We start from the raw sequence: 24,835 nt of genomic DNA on the forward strand, positions 1-24,835 counted from the left end.
TGGTCATCAATGGGAAGCAGACCTATCCTAATAATTCATCCCTATAATAATGTAATAACACAGCAATAATTAGCTTACTGTTGGAAAACAAGTCATTTTTCTATCACACTTGCCTTGTTTAAAAATAAAACATCAATGTTATTTTAATTTGGACCCAGTAATGGGATGGTTTAACCATTACCTCAAATACCGGTATTGATTAATTAACTAAACATAATTTCTAACGGGTACACATATATTGTTTTGCTTTTAAATCAATAAAACACAATTTAGAAGTAATTACTGGGGTTTCCTCTTTGTTGAACAAAGCCAGCAGTGCACTGCATCCCGCCCATAGAGTGGAGCAGCTACGTCAAGAGTATTTGGGATGCGCCCTAGGTCTGTGACTGCCTGGAAACTCTCACCCGTCAGTAAAACTTTTTGGAAGTGGCGCTGGAGCTCCTCGAACAGCTACCAACCATTATGTGGTAGAAGTTAATTGAAATCAAATCGATGAAAAACGTTGCAAAATAATACGAATTTATCCAACTTTTAATCATGTTTACGCAAGCTGACAGGAGAATTACGCACGACTAAAAAAACACTTCGGTTTACTAAAACCATCCGAGTTTTTTCCTCTATTGCAAATGCAGTAAGCATGTTGGCGAGAAAAAGCATCATCCCGGAGGAGTTCTCCCTACCGGGGCTTGCTTCGAGGATCCACCGCAAACCAGTGTTCAGGGACCGGGTGAACAAAGCCCGCTTCATCGCCAAGAGCGGATCCTGCAACTTGGCGCACAAGAACATCCGAGAACAGGGAAGGTTCTTGCAAGACGTCTTCACCACTCTGGTGGACCTGAAATGGCGCTTCACCCTGGTCATCTTCACCATGACTTTTCTGTGCAGTTGGCTCCTCTTCGCCATGTGCTGGTGGCTCGTGGCCTTTGCCCATGGAGACCTTGTACCCAACCGCACGTCTGGCATTGAGCAGTGCGTCACCAACGTCAAGTGAGTAGTATAGTATAGGCTCTATAGATATTTGGAGATTTAACTTGTATATATTTCTGTATTTTGTGTGTAAACTTGTGTATTTTAAGGGTGGGAATAAATTATATGGATTTATTGGGGACTTTTAGTGTAATTATTACATATACTCAGTTTTAGAATAACTTTGCTATTTTCTGTGATAACACTGTTACAGTTATATGATAGATCTCCTTGCCATTAAAAAAAGGATTTTCCTTCAAATTATAAGGAACTTAAAGAGATACTTTGGGATTTTGGCAATGAAGCCCTTTATCTTCTTCCCCAGAGTCAGATGAACTCATGGGAACCATTTTTATGTCTCTGCATCCAGTATGAAAGAAGTTGGAGGTGCTGTAGTTTCACGAGCAAATGCTAACTAGCATTAAGGCAATGACTGGAAGTCTATGGTATCTATTAGCATACTAGTAGTTACCAGCAATGACTGGAAGTCTACGGTATCTACTAGCATGATAGCAGTTACCATAGACTTCCAGGCATTGCGCAAACGCTAGTTAGCAATTGTGTTAATGATAGTTAGCAACTTCCATCAAACTGCATGCAAGACATACAGATTGTATCCAGGAGTTCATCTGACTGGAGAAGTAGATAAAGGGCTTCATTGCCAAAATCCTGAAGTATCCCTTTAAAGGGACAATCTGAGGTTGATACATTCATAAATTAATAATATGTACCAATTGATTCTTGAAGAATATAAGTATAATTTATAGTTCAACTGTCATACCCCAGCTGAACGCAAAATATAAGCTTGTTTTATTCCTATGTTTGTAAACAAAGTCAATGTAAACAAACACTATAAAGCCTCAAAACGTGGAAGTAAAGTAAGTAGGCTTGCACGAGCATTGGCGTGTGTGAGCAGGAAGCGTGAGGCAGCTTGATGTACAAGTACAGGACGCTAGTCTATCACAAGGCCTTACCCCCAATCTCCCTAATGCTGAGTGCTAAGCAGAGACGCATCAGGTCCCATTTTTACAGTATTTGGTATCGAGCTCCCAACCTTCCAATCTCAAGGTGGACACTCTAACCACAAGGTCACTGAGACACGGTTAAAACTACCATTTTGATTTCATGGATGGTCAGTCATTGCATCCATAGCACTGTGTATGAATTTGAGAGTGGTTCCATTTCTCAGGCCCCTCCCTCAGCTTTTACCCAAACAGGGGAGTGTAGCACGCTTTGTTATTGTTTCAACTGCTGATTGCCCCTTTAAAGTCTCCAACATATTGTTCTCATTATTTAGTCCTCTGAGATCAGTGGTTGTAGGGGACACAGATGAGGACAGGAAGCCATAGGAAACCACACTGCCTGTCCAGTAGCTTCCTGATCCTCTGACCCCTGTGACCTCTTTACCCTCACCACAGATGTAAGATCAGGTCTCTAAACTGCTATTACAGATGTAGGATCAGGTCTGTACATCGCTATTACAGATGTAGGATCAGGTCTCTACACCGCTATTACAGATGTAGGATCAGGTCTCTACCCTCACCACAGATGTAGGATCAGGAGGTCTCTACATCGCTATTACAGATGTAAGATCAGGTCTCTACATCGCTATTACAGATGTAGGATCAGGTTTCTACATCGCTATTACAGATGTAGGATCAGGTTTCTACATCGCTATTACAGATGTAGGATCAGGTCTCTACACCTCTATTACAAATGTAGGATAAGATGTCTACAACAAACATCTGACCCTTGACCAATATTTACGTCCAACGTCTCCCTCCTCTTTAACTCTAATTTCCTCTGACCCCTGACCTTTGACCCTCTCTCTCTGCTCTGCAGGTCATTCACCTCAGCCTTCCTGTTCTCCATCGAGGTCCAGGTGACCATCGGCTTTGGCCACCGTATGATCACAGAGCAGTGCCCCACGGCCATCGCCGTCCTCATCTTCCAGAACATCGCTGGCCTCATCATCAACGCCATTATGCTGGGGTGCATCTTCATGAAGACAGCCCAGTCGCACCGCCGCGCCGAGACACTCATCTTCAGGTAGGACGGTAGCCTACAGGTTAGATTAGGTTGGAGAGGTGGGCCAGCAACAGTGTAGGTGAAGGTGCCCCTAGACGCTGATCTTGGGTCAGTTTAGCATTTACCCCACTAATGGTTAAGATTGGGGGAGCAGAAGCTGATTCTAGATCTGTACCTAGGGAAAGCTTCACCCTGGAGAGGTAGAGGATAAAGAGAGGTGGGCCAGCATCCGAAGGGTTGCCGCTTCGAATCCGAAGTCCCAACTAGAAAAATCTGGTGCACGGTAGGGCTGCACAATTAATTGAATTCACATCGAAATCGCAATATCCATATCGCAAGAGATCCGTATTTCATGCAATATATGAGATGCCACTAAACCGTGTGTAAAGTCCGTTTTTATAGTTGACTTTGTTTGTAGTCTCTCCCTCTCCTCTTGTGGCTGTTTCCCACACACACTTAGCCCCACCCCTTGTCAATCACACAGCGCAGTTCCTCCTCCACGCTGTTCGATTCTCTATAAGGTTGCATGCTAGATTAGGTTGTTAGTTTATTTGCTCATATCATGCAGCCCTAGTATATCCATATCATACAGCCCTAGTATATCCATATCATACAGCCCTAGTATATCCATATCACACAGCCCTAGTATATCCATATCATACAGCCCTAGTATATCCATATCATGCAGCCCTAGTATATCCATATCAAACAGCCCTAGTATATCCATATCATGCAGCCCTAGTATATCCATATCATACAGCCCTAGTATATCCATATCATGCAGCCCTAGTATATCCATATCATGCAGCCCTAGTATATCCATATCATACAGCCCTAGTATATCCATATCATGCAGCCCTAGTATATCCATATCATGCAGCCCTAGTATATCCATATCAAACAGCCCTAGTATATCCATATCATGCAGCCCTAGTATATCCATATCATACAGCCCTAGTATATCCATATCATACAGCCCTAGTATATCCATATCATGCAGCCCTAGTATATCCATATCAAACAGCCCTAGTATATCCATATCATGCAGCCCTAGTATATCCATATCATACAGCCCTAGTATATCCATATCATACAGCCCTAGTATATCCATATCATACAGCCCTAGTATATTCATATCATACAGCCCTAGTATATCCATATCAAACAGACATGGTATATTCATATCATGCAGCCCTAGTATATGCATATCATGCAGCCCTAGTATATCCATATCATACAGCCCTAGTATATCCATATCAAACAGCCCTAGTATATTCATATCATACAGCCCTAGTATATCCATATCAAACAGACATGGTATATTCATATCATGCAGCCCTAGTATATCCATATCATGCAGCCCTAGTATATCCATATCATACAGCCCTAGTATATCCATATCATACAGCCCTAGTATATCCATATCATACAGCCCTAGTATATCCATATCAAACAGCCCTAGTATATCCATATCAAACAGCCCTAGTATATCATGCAGACCTAGTATATCCATATCATGCAGCCCTAGTATATCCATATCAAACAGACCTAGTATATCCATATCATGCAGCCCTAGTATATCCATATCATGCAGCCCTAGTATATCCATATCATGCAGCCCTAGTATATCCATATCATGCAGCCCTAGTATATCCATATCATGCAGCCCTAGTATATCCATATCATGCAGCCCTAGTATATCCATATCAAACAGCCCTAGTATATCCATATCATGCAGCCCTAGTATATCCATATCATACAGCCCTAGTATATCCATATCATGCAGCCCTAGTATATCCATATCAAACAGCCCTAGTATATCCATATCATGCAGCCCTAGTATATCCATATCATACAGCCCTAGTATATCCATATCATACAGCCCTAGTATATCCATATCAAACAGCCCTAGTATATTCATATCATACAGCCCTAGTATATCCATATCAAACAGACATGGTATATTCATATCATGCAGCCCTAGTATATCCATATCATGCAGCCCTAGTATATCCATATCATACAGCCCTAGTATATCCATATCATACAGCCCTAGTATATCCATATCATACAGCCCTAGTATATCCATATCAAACAGCCCTAGTATATCCATATCAAACAGCCCTAGTATATCATGCAGACCTAGTATATCCATATCATGCAGCCCTAGTATATCCATATCAAACAGACCTAGTATATCCATATCATGCAGCCCTAGTATATCCATATCATGCAGCCCTAGTATATCCATATCATGCAGCCCTAGTATATCCATATCATGCAGCCCTAGTATATCCATATCATGCAGCCCTAGTATATCCATATCATGCAGCCCTAGTATATCCATATCAAACAGCCCTAGTATATCCATATCATGCAGCCCTAGTATATCCATATCATACAGCCCTAGTATATCCATATCATACAGCCCTAGTATATCCATATCATGCAGCCCTAGTATATCCATATCAAACAGCCCTAGTATATCCATATCATGCAGCCCTAGTATATCCATATCATACAGCCCTAGTATATCCATATCATACAGCCCTAGTATATCCATATCATACAGCCCTAGTATATCCATATCAAACAGCCCTAGTATATTCATATCATACAGCCCTAGTATATCCATATCAAACAGACATGGTATATTCATATCATGCAGCCCTAGTATATCCATATCATACAGCCCTAGTATATCCATATCAAACAGCCCTAGTATATTCATATCATATAGCCCTAGTATATCCATATCAAACAGACATGGTATATTCATATCATGCAGCCCTAGTATATCCATATCATGCAGCCCTAGTATATCCATATCATACAGCCCTAGTATATCCATATCATACAGCCCTAGTATATCCATATCATACAGCCCTAGTATATCCATATCAAACAGCCCTAGTATATCCATATCAAACAGCCCTAGTATATCATGCAGACCTAGTATATCCATATCATGCAGCCCTAGTATATCCATATCAAACAGACCTAGTATATCCATATCATGCAGCCCTAGTATATCCATATCATGCAGCCCTAGTATATCCATATCATGCAGCCCTAGTATATCCATATCATGCAGCCCTAGTATATCCATATCATGCAGCCCTAGTATATCCATATCAAACAGACATGGTATATCCATATCATGCAGCCCTAGTATATCCATATCAAATTGACCTGGTATATCCATATCATGCAGCCCTAGTATATCCATATCATGCAGCCCTAGTATATCCATATCATTATCCTAGATACTGAAAAATAGTTGTAAAGTTTGTGTCTCTATGGCCCAGATTCAGAGAGCGGATTTTGAATGGTCAAAGTTTGAGGGTTTTCTACACATGCCATCTCTTGCTGTTGTGCCCTTGAGCAAGCCCTCAAATCTGATCCAGGGGGTACACTCTGGCTGATAAATCTATAAAGAAAATGTGATCGGTAAAGAAAATGAACAATAAAGTTATCTTTTCTTGTCATATCTTATTTTCAGCCGCAACGCCGTCATCGCCGTGCGCAACAATCGCCTCTGCTTCATGACCCGTGTGGGCGACCTCCGCAAGTCCATGATCATTGGCGCTGCCGTCCGCCTCCAGGTGGTACGCAAGACCACCACCCCCGAAGGCGAGGTCATCCCTATCCACCAGATCGACGTGCAGACTGAGAGCGCCGCGGCGAGTAACTCCATCTTCCTCTTGGCGCCACTCATTATCTGCCATACCATCAATAAGGATAGTCCGCTGTACGACCTGTCGGCCATGGAACTGCAGTGCAGCGACCTGGAGGTGATTGTGATCTTGGAGGGCGTGGTGGAGACCACGGGCATCACCACCCAGGCCCGGACCTCCTACGTCACCGAGGAGATCCAGTGGGGTCACCGCTTCGTGCCCATCGTGACCGAGGAGGACGGGGTGTACTCGGTGGACTACTCCAAGTTCGGGAACACGGTCAAGGTGGCAACGCCGAGGTGTTCGGCCCGCGAGCTGGACGAGAAGCCCTCCATACTCATCCAGACGCTGCAGAAGAGCGAGCTGAGCCACCAGAACTCACTGAGGAAGAGGAACTCAATGAGACGGAACAACTCCATGAGGAATGGCGGCGGGAGCTCCGGCACCATGCGGAGGAACAACTCGGCCCTCACCGTGCCCAAAGTGCAGTTCCTCACCCCTGAGGCGGTGGGCCAGAACATGGCCGTCACATGACACGAGGCCTGGCTCCCATTGGCTGTCCTGCTCTTCCTGGGTGGGACCTCCCATGTTTATCCTTTGGCTCAGTTAGAGCTGACTCTTGTCCTGTTCCCCACATTCTGCCACATATACAGTAGTCAATGCTATACCTGACACACACAATGCCCTGTTATAATTATTGTTGTGAGGATGGATTTAACCTGTTTTAGTTACTGATTAGTGTCTCAATTTCAGTCTGGTTCTTTCCAAGTGCCTTTGCCTTTGTCTGGTTCTAAGCTGTAATAGGCATCCACAAGTTGTACTTTATGATGTAAATGCCTTTACACATGTAATAACTCTTTATATTGCTTTGTACTGAATTCTGTATGCATCACTAAATCCATGTGATTATTTAATTTGCTCTTTAATGTTACCGTGACCAAAGAACATATTATTACAGATGATAATGACCAACTCTTGCCTAATAGTAGAAGAAAATTATGTTTTGATATCAGCTGCAACATGTATTACACACCAACCGTGTTCCTCATTCTTATCAAAACCTTTAATAAAGCATTTGCGTCGGTACTGTATGAACATTGTACTGTTTCTGGAAACTGTCACAGTAAATAGATCCCCTATAAAACTGATTGTTTTGGGTTCGATTGGAACATTTTCCCCTCAAATTGCATCTAAATTATTGGACAAATGTGTATTTTCACTGTGATGATTCAATAGCATTTAGAAATCAAAGTGTGGGAAATCTGTATACATTTATTCTGTTCACAAGCAATTGGTCTCTTGATGAAATATATTTAAAAAAATTGACAATCAAGTTAATCAAAGAATAATCTGGATCACAGGTTATAAAAATAAAAAAGATACGTGTAGCTGTTCTTTTGGTTGTGTCATCGCATTATCAATCGAGCGGTCGTTGCTACCACAGCCATAAAGTCATAAACCCCGCCTTTCTACAATTTCGCTTCTTAAATGCTGATTTTATAACTTAACTTAACTTACCTTATGCCTTGCCTTAAATTATGTTCATTAAATTAAGCTCATTTTTGCTTTAAGGAATTTTTACGATATAGCCAATTTTGACTGTGGTAACTAGTGGAAACACAATCGGTCGAGCACGTGCGACAAAGTTCTGACTTGTTGCAGACAGGTTTAGAAACTGATGTACAGTACTCTGCTTGTTGTGGGTGGAGACAAAGATGGGTGAGCAGAAATAATTAGGGATTGGGATATCTCGTTTTCTTTACTGTCTACGGGGGACATTCTACAACAATATTTGACTTTGCAGAGTTTGGAGTGATGCGTTAGCGTATAAATATAAAACCTGCAATATATCATAATTGAAAACGTGAATTGAGAAGCCCCAGCCGATTCCAGGTGCGTATTGCGCAAAAATAAAAAATATTCAAAAATGCTTTATTCAGTTTCGTAACATCAGCTAGCTAGTGTTAGCTAGCCAGACAGCGACTAGCAGAGTGCGCGCCAAAATGAAGTAGGCCGAAGCCTAGAGAAAATATTTGGCCTGTCCTGGAAACCCGACATTGAATTCTGGGTCGGGCAGAAATGTGAGATGCAGAGGAAACTTTCCGGATTCAAACGCTACTTTCTGGTTTCCAGGCAAGCCCTAAGGAAATATAGTCTACACCTGAGGGCTGCAAGAATAATGTGTAATGTGTTCATCGGAATTAAGATGCACTGTACACTGAACAAAAATATAAATGCAACAATATCAAAGATTTTACTGAGTTACAGTTCATCTAAGGAAATCAGTCAATTAAAATAAATTCATTCGGGCCGAATCTATGGATTTCATATGACTGGGAATACAGATATGCATCTGTTGGTCACAGATACCTTACCAAAAAAAGTAGGGATGTGGATCAGTCAGTATCTGGTGTGACCACTATTTGCTCATGCAGCGCAACACATCTCCTTTGCATAGAGTTGATCAGGCTGTTGATTGTGGCCTGTGGGATGTTGTCCCGCTGTGTGAAGTTGCTTGATATTGGCTGGAACTGTAATCGATGTGTGCGCTGTCGTACACATCGACCCAGAGCATCCCAAACATGCTCAATGTGTGACATGTCTGGTGAGTATGCAGGCCATGGAAGAACTGGGACATTTTCAGCTTCCAGGAATTGTGTACAGATCCATGCGACATGGGGCCGTGCATTATCATAATGAAACATGAGATGATGGCGGCGGATAAATAGTACGACAATGTGCCTCAGGACCTCATCACGGTATCTCTGTGCATTTAAATTACCATCAATAAAATGCAGTTTCTCGACCGTGTAAATTGGGGTCATATCTTTGCAGATGTAAGTTGTAACGGCAGTTGTTATCTCCTTCCATCTTCGTGATTCTTTGCCATATGGTGTGCCGCGGACAAAAGCCTCTTGCAACGTCTGAGTCAGGGGTTTGTTTTGAGCACCCGACTGTACTTTTTGGGGTCTTATCCGTAGACTCTCTCCGTACTGTTTCACATGATTCTTGTGTAGGTGGTAAGAGAGGTTAGTGGTGTTTGAGCCTGTTGTTGGGACCGGCCTGTTGTCGGGACCGGCCTGTTGTCGGGACCGGCCTGTTGTCGGGACCGGTCTGTTGTCGGGACCGGCCTGTTGTCGGGACCGGCCTGCGGCATATTTAGCAGAGGACGGTTTTCTGGTCCGTGTCAGACTTCATACCCAAACCACGTCCATGTGACAGAAGTAGCCCCTCTTTTAGGTACGAGCTCCGTGTCACGTTCATTCTCCTCCATGTTTGTTTGTGTTGCAAATTTCGCAAAGCGTTGTCCAATTGACGAAATATTGGCGTAAAGAGTGTGATTTGCGAAGCAACGAAATAAACAGCATAATATGAAACGATAGACGTTTTTCTATCGTCACACGATATATATCGTCATATCGCCCAGCCCTACTTGCAACTACAGTTGAAGTGTTTTCTATTTACCTTTTTAGATTTTATACATTAATATTTTATATTTTGTTACATGTTTAATTGAACATTTGCACAAAGGTTCTAAATAAAAGGAGAAATAATCAAATATGAGTAAGTACCAAAATGTAATAAGAAATAAGCCTTTACATGTGGTCATTTTATATAAACTATTTATTCCTTGAATTTACAGAAAATGTGCTATATCATGATATGTATCGTTATCGGGATATGAAATGACCTATATCGGGATATGAGATTTTGGCCATATCGCCCAGGCCTAGTCTGGGTTTGTGAGGTCGGTTGGATGTACTGCCAAATTCTCTAAAATGACGTTGGAGGCGGCTTATGGTAGAGAAATTACATTAAGTTCTATGGCAACAGATCTGGTGGACATTCCTGCAGTCGGCATGCCAATTGAATTGCATGCTTGTGTTGTGTGACAAAACTGCACATTTTAGAGTGGCCTTTTATTGTCCCCAGCACAAGGTATGCCTGTGTAAAGACCATGCTGTTTAATCAACTTCTTGAGATGCAACACCGGTCAGGTGGATGATCTTGGCAAAGGAGAAATGCTCACTAACTTGTAAACAAATTTGTGCACAACATTTTTGAGAAATATGCTTTTTGTGCGTATGGAAAATGTATTGGATCCTTTATTTCACCACATGAAACATGGGGCCAACACTTTACATGTTGCATTCATATTTTTGTTCAGTATAGAAATGGCTCTGCCATTTCCTGGTTGCCAAAATTCTAATACTTTGCCTAATTTCAGTTTATGTGACAAAACAAGCAAGTATAGTGTAGAAAATCATTTTACCATCTAAACCGCTGTGAAATATATTTTCCATAACCCTAAATATTGTATTTTCAGCTGTTTGAAGCTGCTGTACAAAACAAAGTGAAAGACACCAAATGAAACGTAGGCACGGGTAGCATAGAAATAGCACACATAGAACAGATCTACCGCTTCTTAGACTTGCTTTCAATGATATATCTATAACTCACATTTCTATGTGAATTTGGTTGGGTCACCCAAAAGTTACATATTGCAGCTTTAATGCATTTATCCTTATTAACTAACATGTTTTCTTACCTATGCTGCTAAATAGCTAGCTAGCTAGGTTTGTTTGCCAATTTGAGGTTTAAGGTAGCCTAGCTAGCTAACTAGTAAAGATGGGACCCTGAAGACTATTCCCAAGTTATCTCAACAAAATAGTAGGCAGAGAAAACCCTTGGTAGCTATTAGTACTACACTTTACATGGTTCTTAATGAATAATCTTCATATTTGTCTTTACCACCGAATGCCAACTGTATTAGACTGTAGTTATTTCTCTCAACCAGCTCACAGTCTCACTGTCAGAATTAGACGTCCATGTTTCTACAACGTCACATTTCTAAGTTGTTCCAAACGTCACATTTCAAAGTGTTTAAGGTTAAGTTAAGGCATTAACTCCAAATTCGTAAGGCTAGGCATGAACTCCGAATGGCTAAGGTTTGGAATAGGCTTAAAACAAAAATATCCAAAAACTATTTGCAGCCTTTGGAATCAGAGAAAGATGCTGAAGCTCATCTGCCATCCCCGTCCACAACGCCCTAGCAAATCCGAAACCTACGTGAACGTAACAGTGCTCACTGTTGCCCCTAGTGGCCAGGTACCACGTCATCTCCCGACATCAGACATGGATGGACGGTTGAACTGGCAGATTTTACTACAGTGGGCCTACTACCTAATGAACATTCAAGGCAAATGCCTCCATCTGGTGGTGCAAAGTGAAACATCTCCCTGGTCCATACAGCTCCCCGGTCCAGATATTGGTATGTGTAGTAAGGCTGTGTAGAAATGTAAAATATTCCTATGGAATAATAGCACCAATCTCTGACTGCAAATATTAAAAAGTTTGAATATTGCCATCGTACTGATCTCTGATATTGCCATTGTACAATTCTCTACGACTGTTCTAAACATTTCCACATCTTGTTAGGATCCGTGCCGGCAGATCAGATCAATGCAATCCGACATTTACATAACAATTGGTCAGTTCTATCCGCAATCGTTTGGACGTCCCTACCTTAAACGTCTAACCCTAACATTAAGCCCATACGCTTACCGTAAACCGTTTAAATGTCAACTTCAATGGGGCAGGGACGTCCTAAGGATCTGAAAAGCACGAACCCATGACAATGGTATGTTTCTCATCCCATCATGCATTGCGGTGTAACGTAGCTACATTTTTATTTTAAAAATACAAACTATGCACACCTCGGGTTATCGAAACGTTTTGAACACATTTCAAACATAATATAATACTATTGCACACAAATTAGCACCACACTGTACCACGACGTTATTATGAACCGTTTGCGTGAATTGTATCTTCTGTGATGGCTACCTTGCCTTTTTCAAGACTTGAATCAGCTTTGCGCAGTGGCAGTATCGTAGCCTATGAGGTCTATCCGAGGCGCGATTATTGCTAGTTGAAAACTTTACCCAATACCCCGCCGTGACGACTTGAAATATAGTCGGCATTGGCAATTTTTGACGGTCTCTAAGGAGACTGATTTTCCTGTTGAAATTAAAGAGTTAAGTAGTTGTGCGAAGTTGCAGTATCGGTCATCTCTGTCTGGAGTTCATTGAATGTGCCGTCATTTGCAGATGTACTAATAAGTGTGTATTTGTAATATGAGATTTGTGTTATCTCTGCTCTTCCATGAAAATACTAATTGAACGTTTGAATTACATGCAGCGTGCGTCTGGGTCTAGCTTCCCAGTTATGCTACATACATCAGAGTGATTTGTATCTAGTGGGCGTGCGAGTTTGTAGACAGTTTGTCCGTTATCGAACTCTGTCTCCGACTTTGGAACTGGTATGATTTCCCATTGATCATATTGTCTGTTGTTTGTTGTTGTTGCTGTTTACCGGTAGTTGGTTTTATGTTGCTACTACTGAGGGAAAGCAGGAAAAAGAAAAGCACCCAATTGTCATACTTCACCCAATTGTCATACTTGAGTGTAAGTAAAGATACCCCAATAGAAAATGACTAAAGTAAAAGTGAAAGTCACCCAGTAAAATACAACTTGAGTAGAAGTATTTGGTTTAAATATATATAATTGCTAAATATATACTTAAGTATCAAAAGTAAAAGTACAAATCATTTAAAATGACTTATATTAAGTTAACCAGATAGCGCCATTTTTTTATTTACGGAAAGCCAGGTGCACTCCACGCTGAGACATATTTTACAAATGAAGCATGTGTGTTTAGGGAGTCCGCCAGATCAGAGCAGTAGGGATGACCAGGGAGGTTCTCTTGATAAGCGCGTGATTTTGACAATTTTCCTGTCCTGCTAAGCGTTCAAAATGTAACGACTACTTTTGGGTGTCAAGGAATATGTATGGAGTAAAAAGTACAATATTGTCTTATGGAATGTAGTAAAGTAAAAGTAGTCAAAAATATAAATATTAAAGTACAGACCCCCAAAAACTACTTAAGTGGTATTTTAAAGTATTTTTAATGTATTCTACAGTAGTATATTAAAACACTGTAGAATAATGAGCCAGATATTTCACCGGATGTATAAAATTTAATGTGAAGCATCCGTTTGACGTTTCCACTCACTACCAAATATGGTGATGAGAGGAAGCCCAGTGCCCGGCCGTGGGAGAAGATGGAGCGAGATGGATTTTTGCCGAAATTCTGCACATTTACTAATCGATTAAGCTAGTGATGGGAAAACAAATGCATTGAGCATTTCCATACAATTGTGTCGAAAATAGGTTCATTACACGAGGCTTTGATCAACAAAGTGTACACTAGTGGCACCTGCTGGTCAAAATAAGCCTTTTCCTATTCTACTGAAACGAATACCAAACCAATCAGGTGGTTATTCGACAAAACACATCTTCGGAGGTCATTGATAAAGTGTTTCCGATAAAGCGATACAAAATCGGCACACTGCTTAACGATTTCGATGCATGACTCAGAGCTCCCGGTATCATCTTATCTCCATACATGTTTATGTTTTCAAAACTAGAATCAGTAACAGAGTGTACTGCGTTTTGTGGACTTTATTTACCATTTGCCAAAGTTTCTAAAAATGCTGTTGTTTAGGAGTGTAAGGCCGAATTGAGTTATTGCACACGCGCACTGCACAGAGTTGTCGTTTTCTAGCAGAAATATGCAAATAAATGCTAGAACCTTGTTTGTTCTTTGAGTAATTTGCTCCCATTGGAAACAGAAGGCCAGTGGAAATACTAAATACTTTACCGTAAGTACTACTATTTGGTTGGCTAGCGCAATTTAATTGTTGTCTATGATGAGTAAGTACATTTGCATTATTTTGTGTAATATTGAAACCGGGAGTTCTGTGATTGAAAAGATAGACATTGGACATGCTTCTACCCTTTTGCACCTCGGGTATCGTCGTTTCGATAATATATAGCCATCATAGTTTTTTACGCGTTGGCCTCAATCATTACGGTACAATTCTATGGTGACGTTCTTTCTGATTTCGTAGCCACAATGAAATATCATATAACAGCTACAGTGAGTTAGAACACAATAAGTAGCTAGCTAGATTCATCAGCCGACTACTACACATATAGCTACCGCTAACGTTACTAGTTAGTTAGCTAACGTTAGCTAAGTTACAGTGATACCGCCACGTCTTCTTAACCTCCCACTGGGCTACTGAGTGACCCTTTACAATGGCCGCTGAAAGAAAACGTAAGCGATCGGGCATCGAAGATGTGAGAGACAGAAAAGCAAAGGTTATTAAAGACAGCGGTGAGAAGAGACACATCGCAGCCCTGATCCTGGCGAGGGGAGGCAGTAAGGGGATCCCCCTGAAGAATATCAAAATGCTAGCCGGTGTCCCGCTCATTGGATGGGTTCTGAGAGCTGCAGTGGACTCCAAACAGTTTGACAGGTAATTCAGTTCAATCTAATAGTCAAATGTCTTTCAATCGAACTACTGTATACGGAGTTGCTTTGATAGAAGCTTGGTAGGCTAGCTACATTACAACCCACATTTAAAAATACTAGTATACTATGATATTAATACCATAGTATTCACTGTAGTGTTTTTGCGGACTTTACTGTATTATTCACTGTAGTATAGTGTATTATTTACAGTTAACTATAGTATACATATTGTAGTAAAATAACGAGTATATACTATAGTAATTCATGTAGTGTTTTCGCGGACTGTAGTATTTACTATAGTGTTTTTGTTTTTATATCTTTGACATAGAAGTGGAGGGTTTCTCTCCTAACTAGAGAAATACTAAAAGAGCTAATGTTCCATAACCTGTAGGTAGCTAGGACTGGGATGTGAACAGATAGTTCAGCACTTTACTCTTTTCTAACTGTAGGGAACACAATACATGGGCTATACTTGGCATGTCGGTTTCTCACTTATGGGTGGCAAAAATGGGGATATGGGGGAGGAGAATGGGCAGGGTATATGCAAATTACTGTAGTATTTACAATAGTTAAAAAGAGTAGTGTTTTTGGGGACATTACTGTAGCATTTACTAGTGTTTTTTGCAGATACTACTGTAGTATTGACTATATTTACTATTCTACAGTATACTACAACATTCTCTACTAAGTACTACAGTTTATTACAGAATTCTATTGTAAGTACTGTAGTATTCTATACTAAACTAGTATATTTAAATGTTATTAAGCATGTTGACATTCTTGTTTTGGGTGCATGGATAATATTGTTATTTGAAAGTTAGTGTACAGTCTCTGAATGAACCCCCTGGTTTGGGCTTGGCCACACAAGACTGAATTGCACTGATGTAGTCTACATGTTATAAAGCCTGATAAATCAACTTCTCCCCTTCTTTTTCCCAGTGTGTGGGTATCAACTGACCATGATGACATTGAGAAGGTAGCCAAGGCATGGGGAGCTCAGGTTCACCGCAGGAGCCCAGAGGTGTCCAAAGATTCCTCCAGCTCTCTCGACACCATCCAGGAATTCGCCCGATTAAACCCAGGTACGGGGTGAATGTCAAGTTTATTTCCTTGATTCCTCATGTGTGCTGTGAGAAGGAGACAAGGTGGGAGGAGGCATGAGGAGGATTCTCTGTGGCAACAATGTCAATGTTGGTTATATTTTATTGTGACAGAACCACACCCTCTGTGACGCTTCACTATCTTTGTAATGACTGTTTGGCAGCGCTTTGTTATAGATGTCAGCTGTTAATGTAATATTTGCAGAACTTGTTTAGCCACTAGCTTGACTAAGGCTCTGGAACGGCATGTATCAAGCATCTCAGAGTAGGAATGCTGATCTAGGATCAGGTCCACCCTGTCCATGTAGTCTTATTCATTGTGATCTATGAGGCAACATTGCGATTAGCCCAATAAAGTGGGACCCACTCCATAGCTTCAATTGACAACAGTGGCAGCATATACAAGATTATTCATATCTCATACTGTTTCTCATACTCTTCTGGTATCTCATAGTCTGCTGTGTGTTGTCCTCCTCCAGAGGTGGATGTGATCTGTCACATCCAGGCCACGTCTCCCTGCCTGCACCCCTTCCACCTGAAGGAGGCCCTGGAGATGATCACCAAGCAGGGCTTCACGTCCGTCTTCTCCGTGGTCCGACGACACCACTTCCGCTGGCAGGAGGTGAAGAAAGGAGGTACGGGACAGACGTGTTATGTTTAGGACTTTACACTTAGGCACAGTTTCCCGGATACAGATTAACCCTAATGCTGGATTAAAAAGCAAGATCAATGGAGAATCTCCATAGAAAATGATTTGTAGTCCAGGATTAGGCTTAATCTCTGTGGGAAAAAACACCCGAGGCTACTTTATAATTCCATCCCTCTAGATTTGTGTGTATTAGGTATTTGTTGTGAAATTGTTAGATTACTTGTTAGATATTACTGCACTGTCGGAACTAGAAGCACAAGCATTTCGCTACACTCACATTAACATCTGCTCACCATGTGTATGTGATCAATAAAATTTGATTTGAAGTAGGGTCAGGAGTTTTTCTTGACTACGTGACTGTATCACAATAGAGAGATGAGGGTGTGATTAAACAAGTGAGTTTTTCTCCTGACCAGGTTATAACTAGAAACCAGACTATTTCCTATCAACTCATAATGATTATGTGTTCTCTCTCCTGTTCAGGTAGTGCAGCCACCCAGCCTCTGAACCTGGATCCATCCAACAGGCCCCGAAGACAGGACTGGGATGGAGAGCTGTGTGAGAACGGATCTTTCTATGTCTCCACCAGAGCCCTTATAGAGGAAGGTGTTTTGCAGGTAACTTTCACCATGCCCTAGAGGGACCCATAGTCACAAAGCGTCTCAGGAAGGAGTGCTGGTCTAGGATCAGTTTTCCCTGTTCGATTGAAAGAATAGTGAGGAGACCATCTGAACTTCACTTCAACTTCTTTAATACCATGATGTACGCAGGACAATACACACAGGGATGATAATGAGAGAATTATAAACCTGTTGATTTAATATAATAAAATATGCCATTTAGCAGATATGACATTTTTATCCATAGCGACTTAGACATTATAAGTATGGGTGGTCCCAGGAATAGAACCCACTACCCTGTGGTTACAAGCGCCATGCTCTACCAACTGAGCTGCAGAGGACCACAGGAGAGTTCCTCCTTTAATTGTCACACAAGACTGCTACTTGATTGGTTAATATACACTCTGGGTAGGCTGTATGAAAAATATAAGTGACGTTTGTACATACAGGAGAAGATGAATCATATCTAGAAAATGTATTATAGAAACAGTGGTCTGATAATAGGCAGGGTAAACCATGGGGTTTGTGGAATAAGACCAAGACCAGTTTGCAGCTGCTTGATGAGGAGCAGTATTCTAAATGATCTTCAACACCAGTCTGTAGGCTCTGGAAGTATGTGTGAAGCGATACATTCTCTGTAAGTGAATTGCATTTCAGTCATTGGTCGTCACGTTTATATCGCAGTCTGCCCATTCCAGCCAGTTAGCTCTTCTGTCTCAGCATACATGTTGCTTTTGCCACTAAGTGTTTTCAGTATTCTGCTGTTTTTAAAGTTTAAACAAGGATCAGTTCTTAAGGCCTCATCATCTTGGTTATTAGTTGGTCATAGGTCACAGTCAATAGTTACTCAATTCATTTTTGCTTGTTCAGCCTAGGAGAGCCTGTAGTGTGTGTGTCTAGTCTATCGAACCTTAATCCTCTTGGATATGTGTGTGTGTGTGTGTGTGTGTGTGTGAAAGAGAAATTCCTCTTCATTAGTTCATTAGTAACATTCCCCAACAATATCACTCTGTATGCAGTAGTGACTATGATATAAAAAAATATCCACTTTTTATTTTTTGTAAAAATTTTATCGCCTTTTCTCCCCAATTTTCGTGGTATCCAATCGCTAGTAATTACTATCTTGTCTCATCGCTACAACTCCCGTACGGGCTCAGGAGAGACGAAGGTCGAAAGCCATGCGTCCTCCGAAGCACAACCCAACCAAGCCGCACTGCTTCTTAACACAGCGCGCCTCCAACCCGGAAGCCAGCGGCACCAATGTGTCGGAGGAAACACCGTGCACCCGCCCCCCTTGGTCAGCGTGCACTGCGCCCGGCCCGCCACAGGAGTCGCTGGAGCGCGATGAGACAAGGATATCCCTACCGGCCAAACCCTCCCTAACCCGGACGACGCTATGCCAATTGTGCGTCGCCCCACGGACCTCCCGGTCGCGGCCGGCTGCGACAGAGCCTGGGCACGAACCCAGAGACTCTGGTGGCGCAGCTAGCACTGCGATGCAGTGCTCTAGACCACTGCGCCACCCGGGAGGCCTCAAATATCCACTTCTAACACGATCACAATGACTAAGAGGATATGTACAGGGAGGATCTGATCCTAGATACAGGCCCAGATGTTTATCTCTGCTGCTGGTGGTGACAAAGCATATTTCCTTACTGGGATCAATAAAGTGTTCATTCAGTGGACGTGAGCCTGACTAGAAACAACCTACACACTGAGAGATGGACTGATCTGTGATACTACTAGATATTATATTGTTAACTGGTGTTTTGAATGCTAATAGAAATGCCCTTTGTGTTGTTGTCTTTCTCAGGGGGGGAAGTGGGCTTACTATGAGATGCTGCCAGAGTACAGTGTGGATATTGATGTGGATATCGACTGGCCCGTGGCAGAACAGAGAGTACTGAGGTAGTCTGAAATCTCTGACCTAGAGTTTCAAGTTCACTCTCTGTTCAAGTCATTCACTCCGAACCATCTCTCTCTGTCTCCTCTCTCTCTCTCTGTCTCCTCTCTGTCTCCTCTGTCTCTCTCTCTCTCTCTGTCTTCTCTCTGTCTCCTCTCTGTCTCTCTCTCTCTGAAAGTGTTTATTTGAATGCACTTTAAATATAATTAGATTTTGTGGTAAAGCAACACAATGAACAATGCTGTAACACAGAGGAGTGGTTCTCCAAATGTATTTCCCTGTGTGTGTTGTTCCTGTTCAGGTTTGGTTACTTTGGTCTGGACAAGCCTGAGGTGTATTTCCCTGTGTGTGTTGTTCCTCTCCAGGTTTGGTTACTTTGGCCTGGACAAGCCTGAGGTGTATTTCCCTGTGTGTGTTGTTCCTCTCCAGGTTTGGTTACTTTGGCCTGGACAAGCCTGAGGTGTATTTCCCTGTGTGTGTTGTTCCTCTCCAGGTTTGGTTACTTTGGTCTGGACAAGCCTGAAGTGGTGCGTCTGCTGCTGTGTAACGTCTCCGGCTGTCTGACTGACGGCCGCGTCCTCATCTCTGTCTCTGGAGAGGAGATGATCTCAGTCAACACCAGAGATACTATGGGTATCCGCATGCTGCAGAGAGAGGGGGTGGAGGTACAGATACTGTACATATAGAACACACACACACTGCAGAGAGAGGGAGTAGAGATACAAAGATAATGTGATGAATACTGGTGATTCATTCATTGTGTTTTAAAAGATCACATATGATCACACAACATTTGAATGGTTTATTTCACAAATTCGACATTGCAAAGTATCCATGGCAACCGATGCTGAATTGTTTGACACATTTCACATAAATGCACTATGACAAAACAACAACTTTAAAATGCATATATTTTGGAAAACCGTCAGTTCTAAGGGTAAGACAGAGGTGGTAGTCCCTAGCTCACTGGTTGAGCAGCTTAGTCATGTATGATACCGGTTGAGCAGCCTAGTCATGTATGATACTGGTTGAGCAGCCTAGTCATGTATGATACTGGTTGAGCAGCTTAGTCATGTATGATACTGGTTGAGCAGCCTAGTCATGTATGATACCGGTTGAGCAGCCTAGTCATGTATGATACTGGTTGAGCAGCCTAGTCATGTATGATACCGGTTGAGCAGCCTAGTCATGTATGATACTGGTTGAGCAGCCTAGTCATGTATGATACCGGTTGAGCAGCCTAGTCATGTATGATACCGGTTGAGCAGCCTAGTCATGTATGATACTGGTTGAGCAGCTTAGTCATGTATGATCCTGGTTGAGCAGCCTAGTCATGTATGATACCGGTTGAGCAGCCTAGTCATGTATGATACCGGTTGTGCAGCCTAGTCATGTATGATACCGGTTGAGCAGCCTAGTCATGTATGATACTGGTTGAGCAGCCTAGTCATGTATGATACTGGTTGAGCAGCCTGGTCATGTATGATACTGGTTGAGCAGCCTAGTCATGTATGATACTGGTTGGGCAGCCTAGTCATGTATGATACTGGTTGAGCAGCCTAGTCATGTATGATACCGGTTGAGCAGCCTAGTCATGTATGATACCGGTTGAGCAGCCTAGTCATGTATGATACCGGTTGAGCAGCCTAGTCATGTATGATACCGGTTGAGCAGCCTAGTCATGTATGATTCTGGTTGAGCAGCCTAGTCATGTATGATACCGGTTGAGCAGCCTAGTCATGTATGATACCGGTTGAGCAGCCTAGTCATGTATGATACCGGTTGAGCAGCCTAGTCATGTATGATACTGGTTGAGCAGCCTAGTCATGTATGATACTGGTTGAGCAGCCTAGTCATGTATGATACTGGTTGAGCAGCCTAGTCATGTATGATACTGGTTGAGCAGCTTAGTCATGTATGATACCGGTTGAGCAGCCTAGTCATGTATGATACTGGTTGAGCAGCCTAGTCATGTATGATACTGGTTGAGCAGCCTAGTCATGTATGATACCGGTTGAGCAGCCTAGTCATGTATGATACTGGTTGAGCAGCCTAGTCATGCACAGTGCATTCAGAAAGTATTTTTCCACATTTTGTTACGTTACAGTATTAAAGATATATGAAGTTAGGTAAAACCAGTTAGGTTTGCTTTGCTAAGCTCTTAACAGAACAGGATGTTTCACACTGGCTGCTCCTGCTCCTAGATTTAGGTCATAGTTTATCACTGAAACCACCGCCCATTAAACACACACATAGGATACTATTTACTCCATCATGTGACTTTATTAGTTTGAGTTTCATCATACCCTCTAAGAACACATCTCAAATGACATCCTTATACACATTATTGACTCGAACCGTGCTGTGCTGGCTAGGCTATTTTCTTCTCTCACTGTCCTTTCCAACACGGTTCCAGAAACTATGGTGGATGCGTAACCAGGCCATCCCAGAACAGTTCAGTTTGTCTCAGTATGAAAAATGTATTTTATTGTCTTTCCTCCAGGTGATCCTGATCTCGTCCAGTGAGGACCTTCTGACCAAGGCCCTGGCTGACAATCTATCCCAGAGGACAGGCTGCGAGGTCAGACAGCTGTGCAAGGACATCCAGTGTGAAGTCAAAGCCATGATGGACGACAAGGATCTGGACTGGAAGGAGGTCGCCTATATGGGTAAACTCACTGTTCTTTTCAATAAACAATTTACTACTACTACTAGTTAGTTTCATAGTACAGTTTGAAATGTAGTGGAATCTCAAGGTTCTTAACGTTCTGTATTGAGTAATACTTGTGTGTTCATGTCAATCAAAACGTATGAAATAATTTTGTTGATTTCTGTAATTCAGATTCTATGATTTCCCTAAGGACAAAATCAGAAACTATATCAAAATAAATATAATATTTATGATCATCTTAAATCATGTCATATTTTTGCATGTTTTTGTTATGTTTTAGCATCATACTAATTAATCATCCTAAGAATACTTCAAGAACCACCTTATGGACACTTTAGACAAATGTACTCATCTAACCCCTCCATTTCATCCCTCCATCTCTCCCTTCTACAGGTAATGATGCACCAGATGTTGACTGTCTGAACCTGGCTGGGCTGAGTGCAGTACCCCGGGACGCCCCAGTGGTGGCGATCAACGCTGCTAAATACTCCTGCCACAGTGCTGCAGGCCTGGGGGCTGTGAGGGAGTTTTCTGAACACATCCTGCTGCTCAAGAAGAAGGCCAAGTCTCAGATGGAACAGGACCGCATCCACAGAAATACATTCTAAATGCTAGAATGTGTTCTAAAGTCACAGAGATCCATTCTAAACTCTAGAATGTGTTCTAAAGTCACAGAAATACATTCTAAATGCTAGAATGTGTTCTAAAGTCACAGAAATACATTCTAAATGCTAGAATGTGTTCTAAAGTCACAGAGATCCATTCTAAACTCTAGAATGTGTTCTAAAGTAGGGATGGGCATTAGAAATAATATCATGACATTTTTTCGGATATCCGGATAGAGAAAAAGTAGCCACTGACTCGCGCTAGTTAGACACTTGTAAATGCCATAGGTTATCTATCATCCAATATGGCAGTGCATGTCTTTACTGCATCAAATCAATGTAAAGATGCAAGCTAAGACAGCCAAATGTTAGCTAGCTAGTTGAGGCGCTGCCTGTCCTGATCTACAACAACCCTGTTCAGATTAAACAGCCTATACTGAAGGTTGTTCATTGTTGCCTACTCCTCATTTAGTTTACTTAATTCTGTAATTTTAATTCAACTTTTATTTAATTGATTAGAGATCTCCCACTTCACGTTGCTACACATGGAGCCTCTGACTGTAGTGTCAACAACAGCAAGCTAAGTGAAACTTGTGTAGGCAAATACCGTATGTATTTTTTAAACTATATTCACATTTGTGACGTTGTTTTATTAAATTAAGAATTCCAAGTATCATGAGTGTAGAAATGTCCCATAGATAATTTTATTCAATTAAGATGAAGGCTTGTCATTGTTAAAATAGGCCTGTGATTTATTTTTATTCCTACTCTCGCAAGTATTCGAATACTAATGTCTGTTCGAATAACTGTGCCCATTGCTAGTTTTTACAGGTTGTCAGATCAAGGTAGTTTGGGTTTTATATCACTACAGGTTGTGTTGACAAAAATGAATGTCTTTACTTTAAATGAAGTAGTATACAGGAGGCCTTTAATTTACTTGAGATTGTTTTTCTCTCCACTTTATAATGTTCTGTCTTCATTTTTGGGGGAAAGTATTAGGACATTAACTTGGAGTTGCACTGAGATTCTTGTTGTTTGGGGTGTTTACTTTTGTATTTTGCCTGCAATTTGTTTGTAAAATTATATATGATCATAAACGTAAGAAACACTTTCTTATTCCCCTGCTTTAATCTGAACTATTCTAGAAATGACTTTAGCCTTACACCTTCAAGATTGTGGTATGGAGTTATATCTGATGGGGTGGTTCACATACATCTTGCCACCAGATGGCAGTCTAGCGCCTCATCAAACCTCAGTTGGAGGAAAGAAGGAGATGACAACATTAACCTCGTACAACCACCATCAAGAAGTCTCACACACGTGATCATACAGTATAAGATATGTTTCTTAATTTATAGCATTGTGTGGCGATTTCCATCTATCCATGTTGCAGAGATCAGGACAGCCAGCGAAAGTGTGGCGAGCTGGCATTTGTCCAAGAACTATTGATTTGGTTACATACATTAGTGAGAAAATTGACAGGGCTACTCAGTGCTTGGAGAGGAAACGTCCAAGTGGATGAGGGCATATGAAACATGGCTTCAGTTCATCAGAAGAGTTGACACTGGTAATGGAGTGGTCATCCCCTCTTAATCAGGGAACAGGAGGGGACTTGGCTGTAAATACAAATAGCAGATACATTCCATTACAGCAGCTACATCATAGGTTTGGGAAACAAGTTTCTCCATTAAGTTATACTCGGACATCTCAGAATTCACAACGTGAAACACGGGCTGCGCATCTCGCCCACTTGACGCATCAAAGTTGGCCAAGAAACGTTCCTGAATAAAGCCCTGATCATCGACATACCTGACAATAACTAACAACTGCGAGTGACAGTTTGTCTGTGGTTTCACCCATTTGCCATGCAAAACAATGTGGAGTATCAACCTATTTTAATGGATGATGCGATGGAAGCTATCAAATCATTCTGAATTGATGTTGACATCCCAGAGGAGACAGTAGAAACTTCCATATGGCTCAGCAAGTAAAGCATCGTACAGTACAATTACCTCTGCTAGCTCAATGAAGCTCACTGGATGTATAAATATGAAGCTTGGCGTTTAAACTCACTACCAAATATGGTAGTGAGAGGAAGCCCACTGGTGGGCAGTGGGAGAAGATGGAATGAGGTGGATTTTGGCCTACATTCTGAGAAATGTCTCATCGATTAAACATTTTCTCAATACAGCTTTATGTTCCCAAAACTAGAATCGGTTACGAACAGAGTGGACTAA

The 24,835-nt window shown here is 41.7% G+C and overlaps 2 protein-coding genes and 1 non-coding gene across 3 annotated transcripts; all 3 read left to right on the top strand.

Moving 5' to 3' along the window:
- The first annotated feature begins 357 nt into the window (after nt 1-357).
- LOC139533714 (ATP-sensitive inward rectifier potassium channel 8-like) lies at nt 358-7,762 on the top strand. Its single transcript, XM_071332026.1, has 3 exons — nt 358-987; nt 2,809-3,015; nt 6,497-7,762. The coding sequence occupies exons 1-3, from the start codon at nt 638-640 to the stop codon at nt 7,203-7,205; spliced, it is 1,266 nt and encodes a 421-aa protein (XP_071188127.1). The 5' UTR covers nt 358-637; the 3' UTR covers nt 7,206-7,762.
- A 4,780-nt stretch (nt 7,763-12,542) lies between these two features.
- On the top strand, nt 12,543-12,683 carry LOC139534962 (U4 spliceosomal RNA). The gene has a single exon (XR_011667049.1). It is a non-coding gene; the product is annotated as a U4 spliceosomal RNA (small nuclear RNA).
- A 1,329-nt stretch (nt 12,684-14,012) lies between these two features.
- Nucleotides 14,013-23,709, top strand: LOC139533715 (N-acylneuraminate cytidylyltransferase-like). The gene is made up of 8 exons (XM_071332027.1): nt 14,013-15,054; nt 15,990-16,132; nt 16,630-16,785; nt 17,283-17,416; nt 19,233-19,327; nt 19,816-19,987; nt 21,826-21,991; nt 22,387-23,709. Exons 1-8 carry the CDS (start codon nt 14,834-14,836, stop codon nt 22,599-22,601), a joined length of 1,302 nt encoding a protein of 433 aa, XP_071188128.1. The 5' UTR covers nt 14,013-14,833; the 3' UTR covers nt 22,602-23,709.
- The last annotated feature ends 1,126 nt before the right edge of the window (nt 23,710-24,835 follow it).

The sequence above is a fragment of the Salvelinus alpinus genome, chromosome 11 (genome assembly GCF_045679555.1).
Source record: "Salvelinus alpinus chromosome 11, SLU_Salpinus.1, whole genome shotgun sequence".
NCBI classification, from domain to species: Eukaryota; Metazoa; Chordata; class Actinopteri; order Salmoniformes; family Salmonidae; genus Salvelinus; species Salvelinus alpinus.

Bases quoted from the DNA above. Each gene is read 5' to 3' on its own strand.
- LOC139533714 (XM_071332026.1), top strand. From the start codon at position 638: ATGTTGGCGAGAAAAAGCATCATCCCGGAGGAGTTCTCCCTACCGGGG. The intron at 988-2,808 runs GTGAGTAGTATA...TCTGCTCTGCAG, and splicing joins CAGTGCGTCACCAACGTCAA to GTCATTCACCTCAGCCTTCC. The intron at 3,016-6,496 runs GTAGGACGGTAG...TCTTATTTTCAG, and splicing joins GCCGAGACACTCATCTTCAG to CCGCAACGCCGTCATCGCCG.
- LOC139533715 (XM_071332027.1), top strand. From the start codon at position 14,834: ATGGCCGCTGAAAGAAAACGTAAGCGATCGGGCATCGAAGATGTGAGA. The intron at 19,328-19,815 runs GTAGTCTGAAAT...GTTCCTCTCCAG, and splicing joins GCAGAACAGAGAGTACTGAG to GTTTGGTTACTTTGGTCTGG. The intron at 19,988-21,825 runs GTACAGATACTG...TCTTTCCTCCAG, and splicing joins TGCAGAGAGAGGGGGTGGAG to GTGATCCTGATCTCGTCCAG.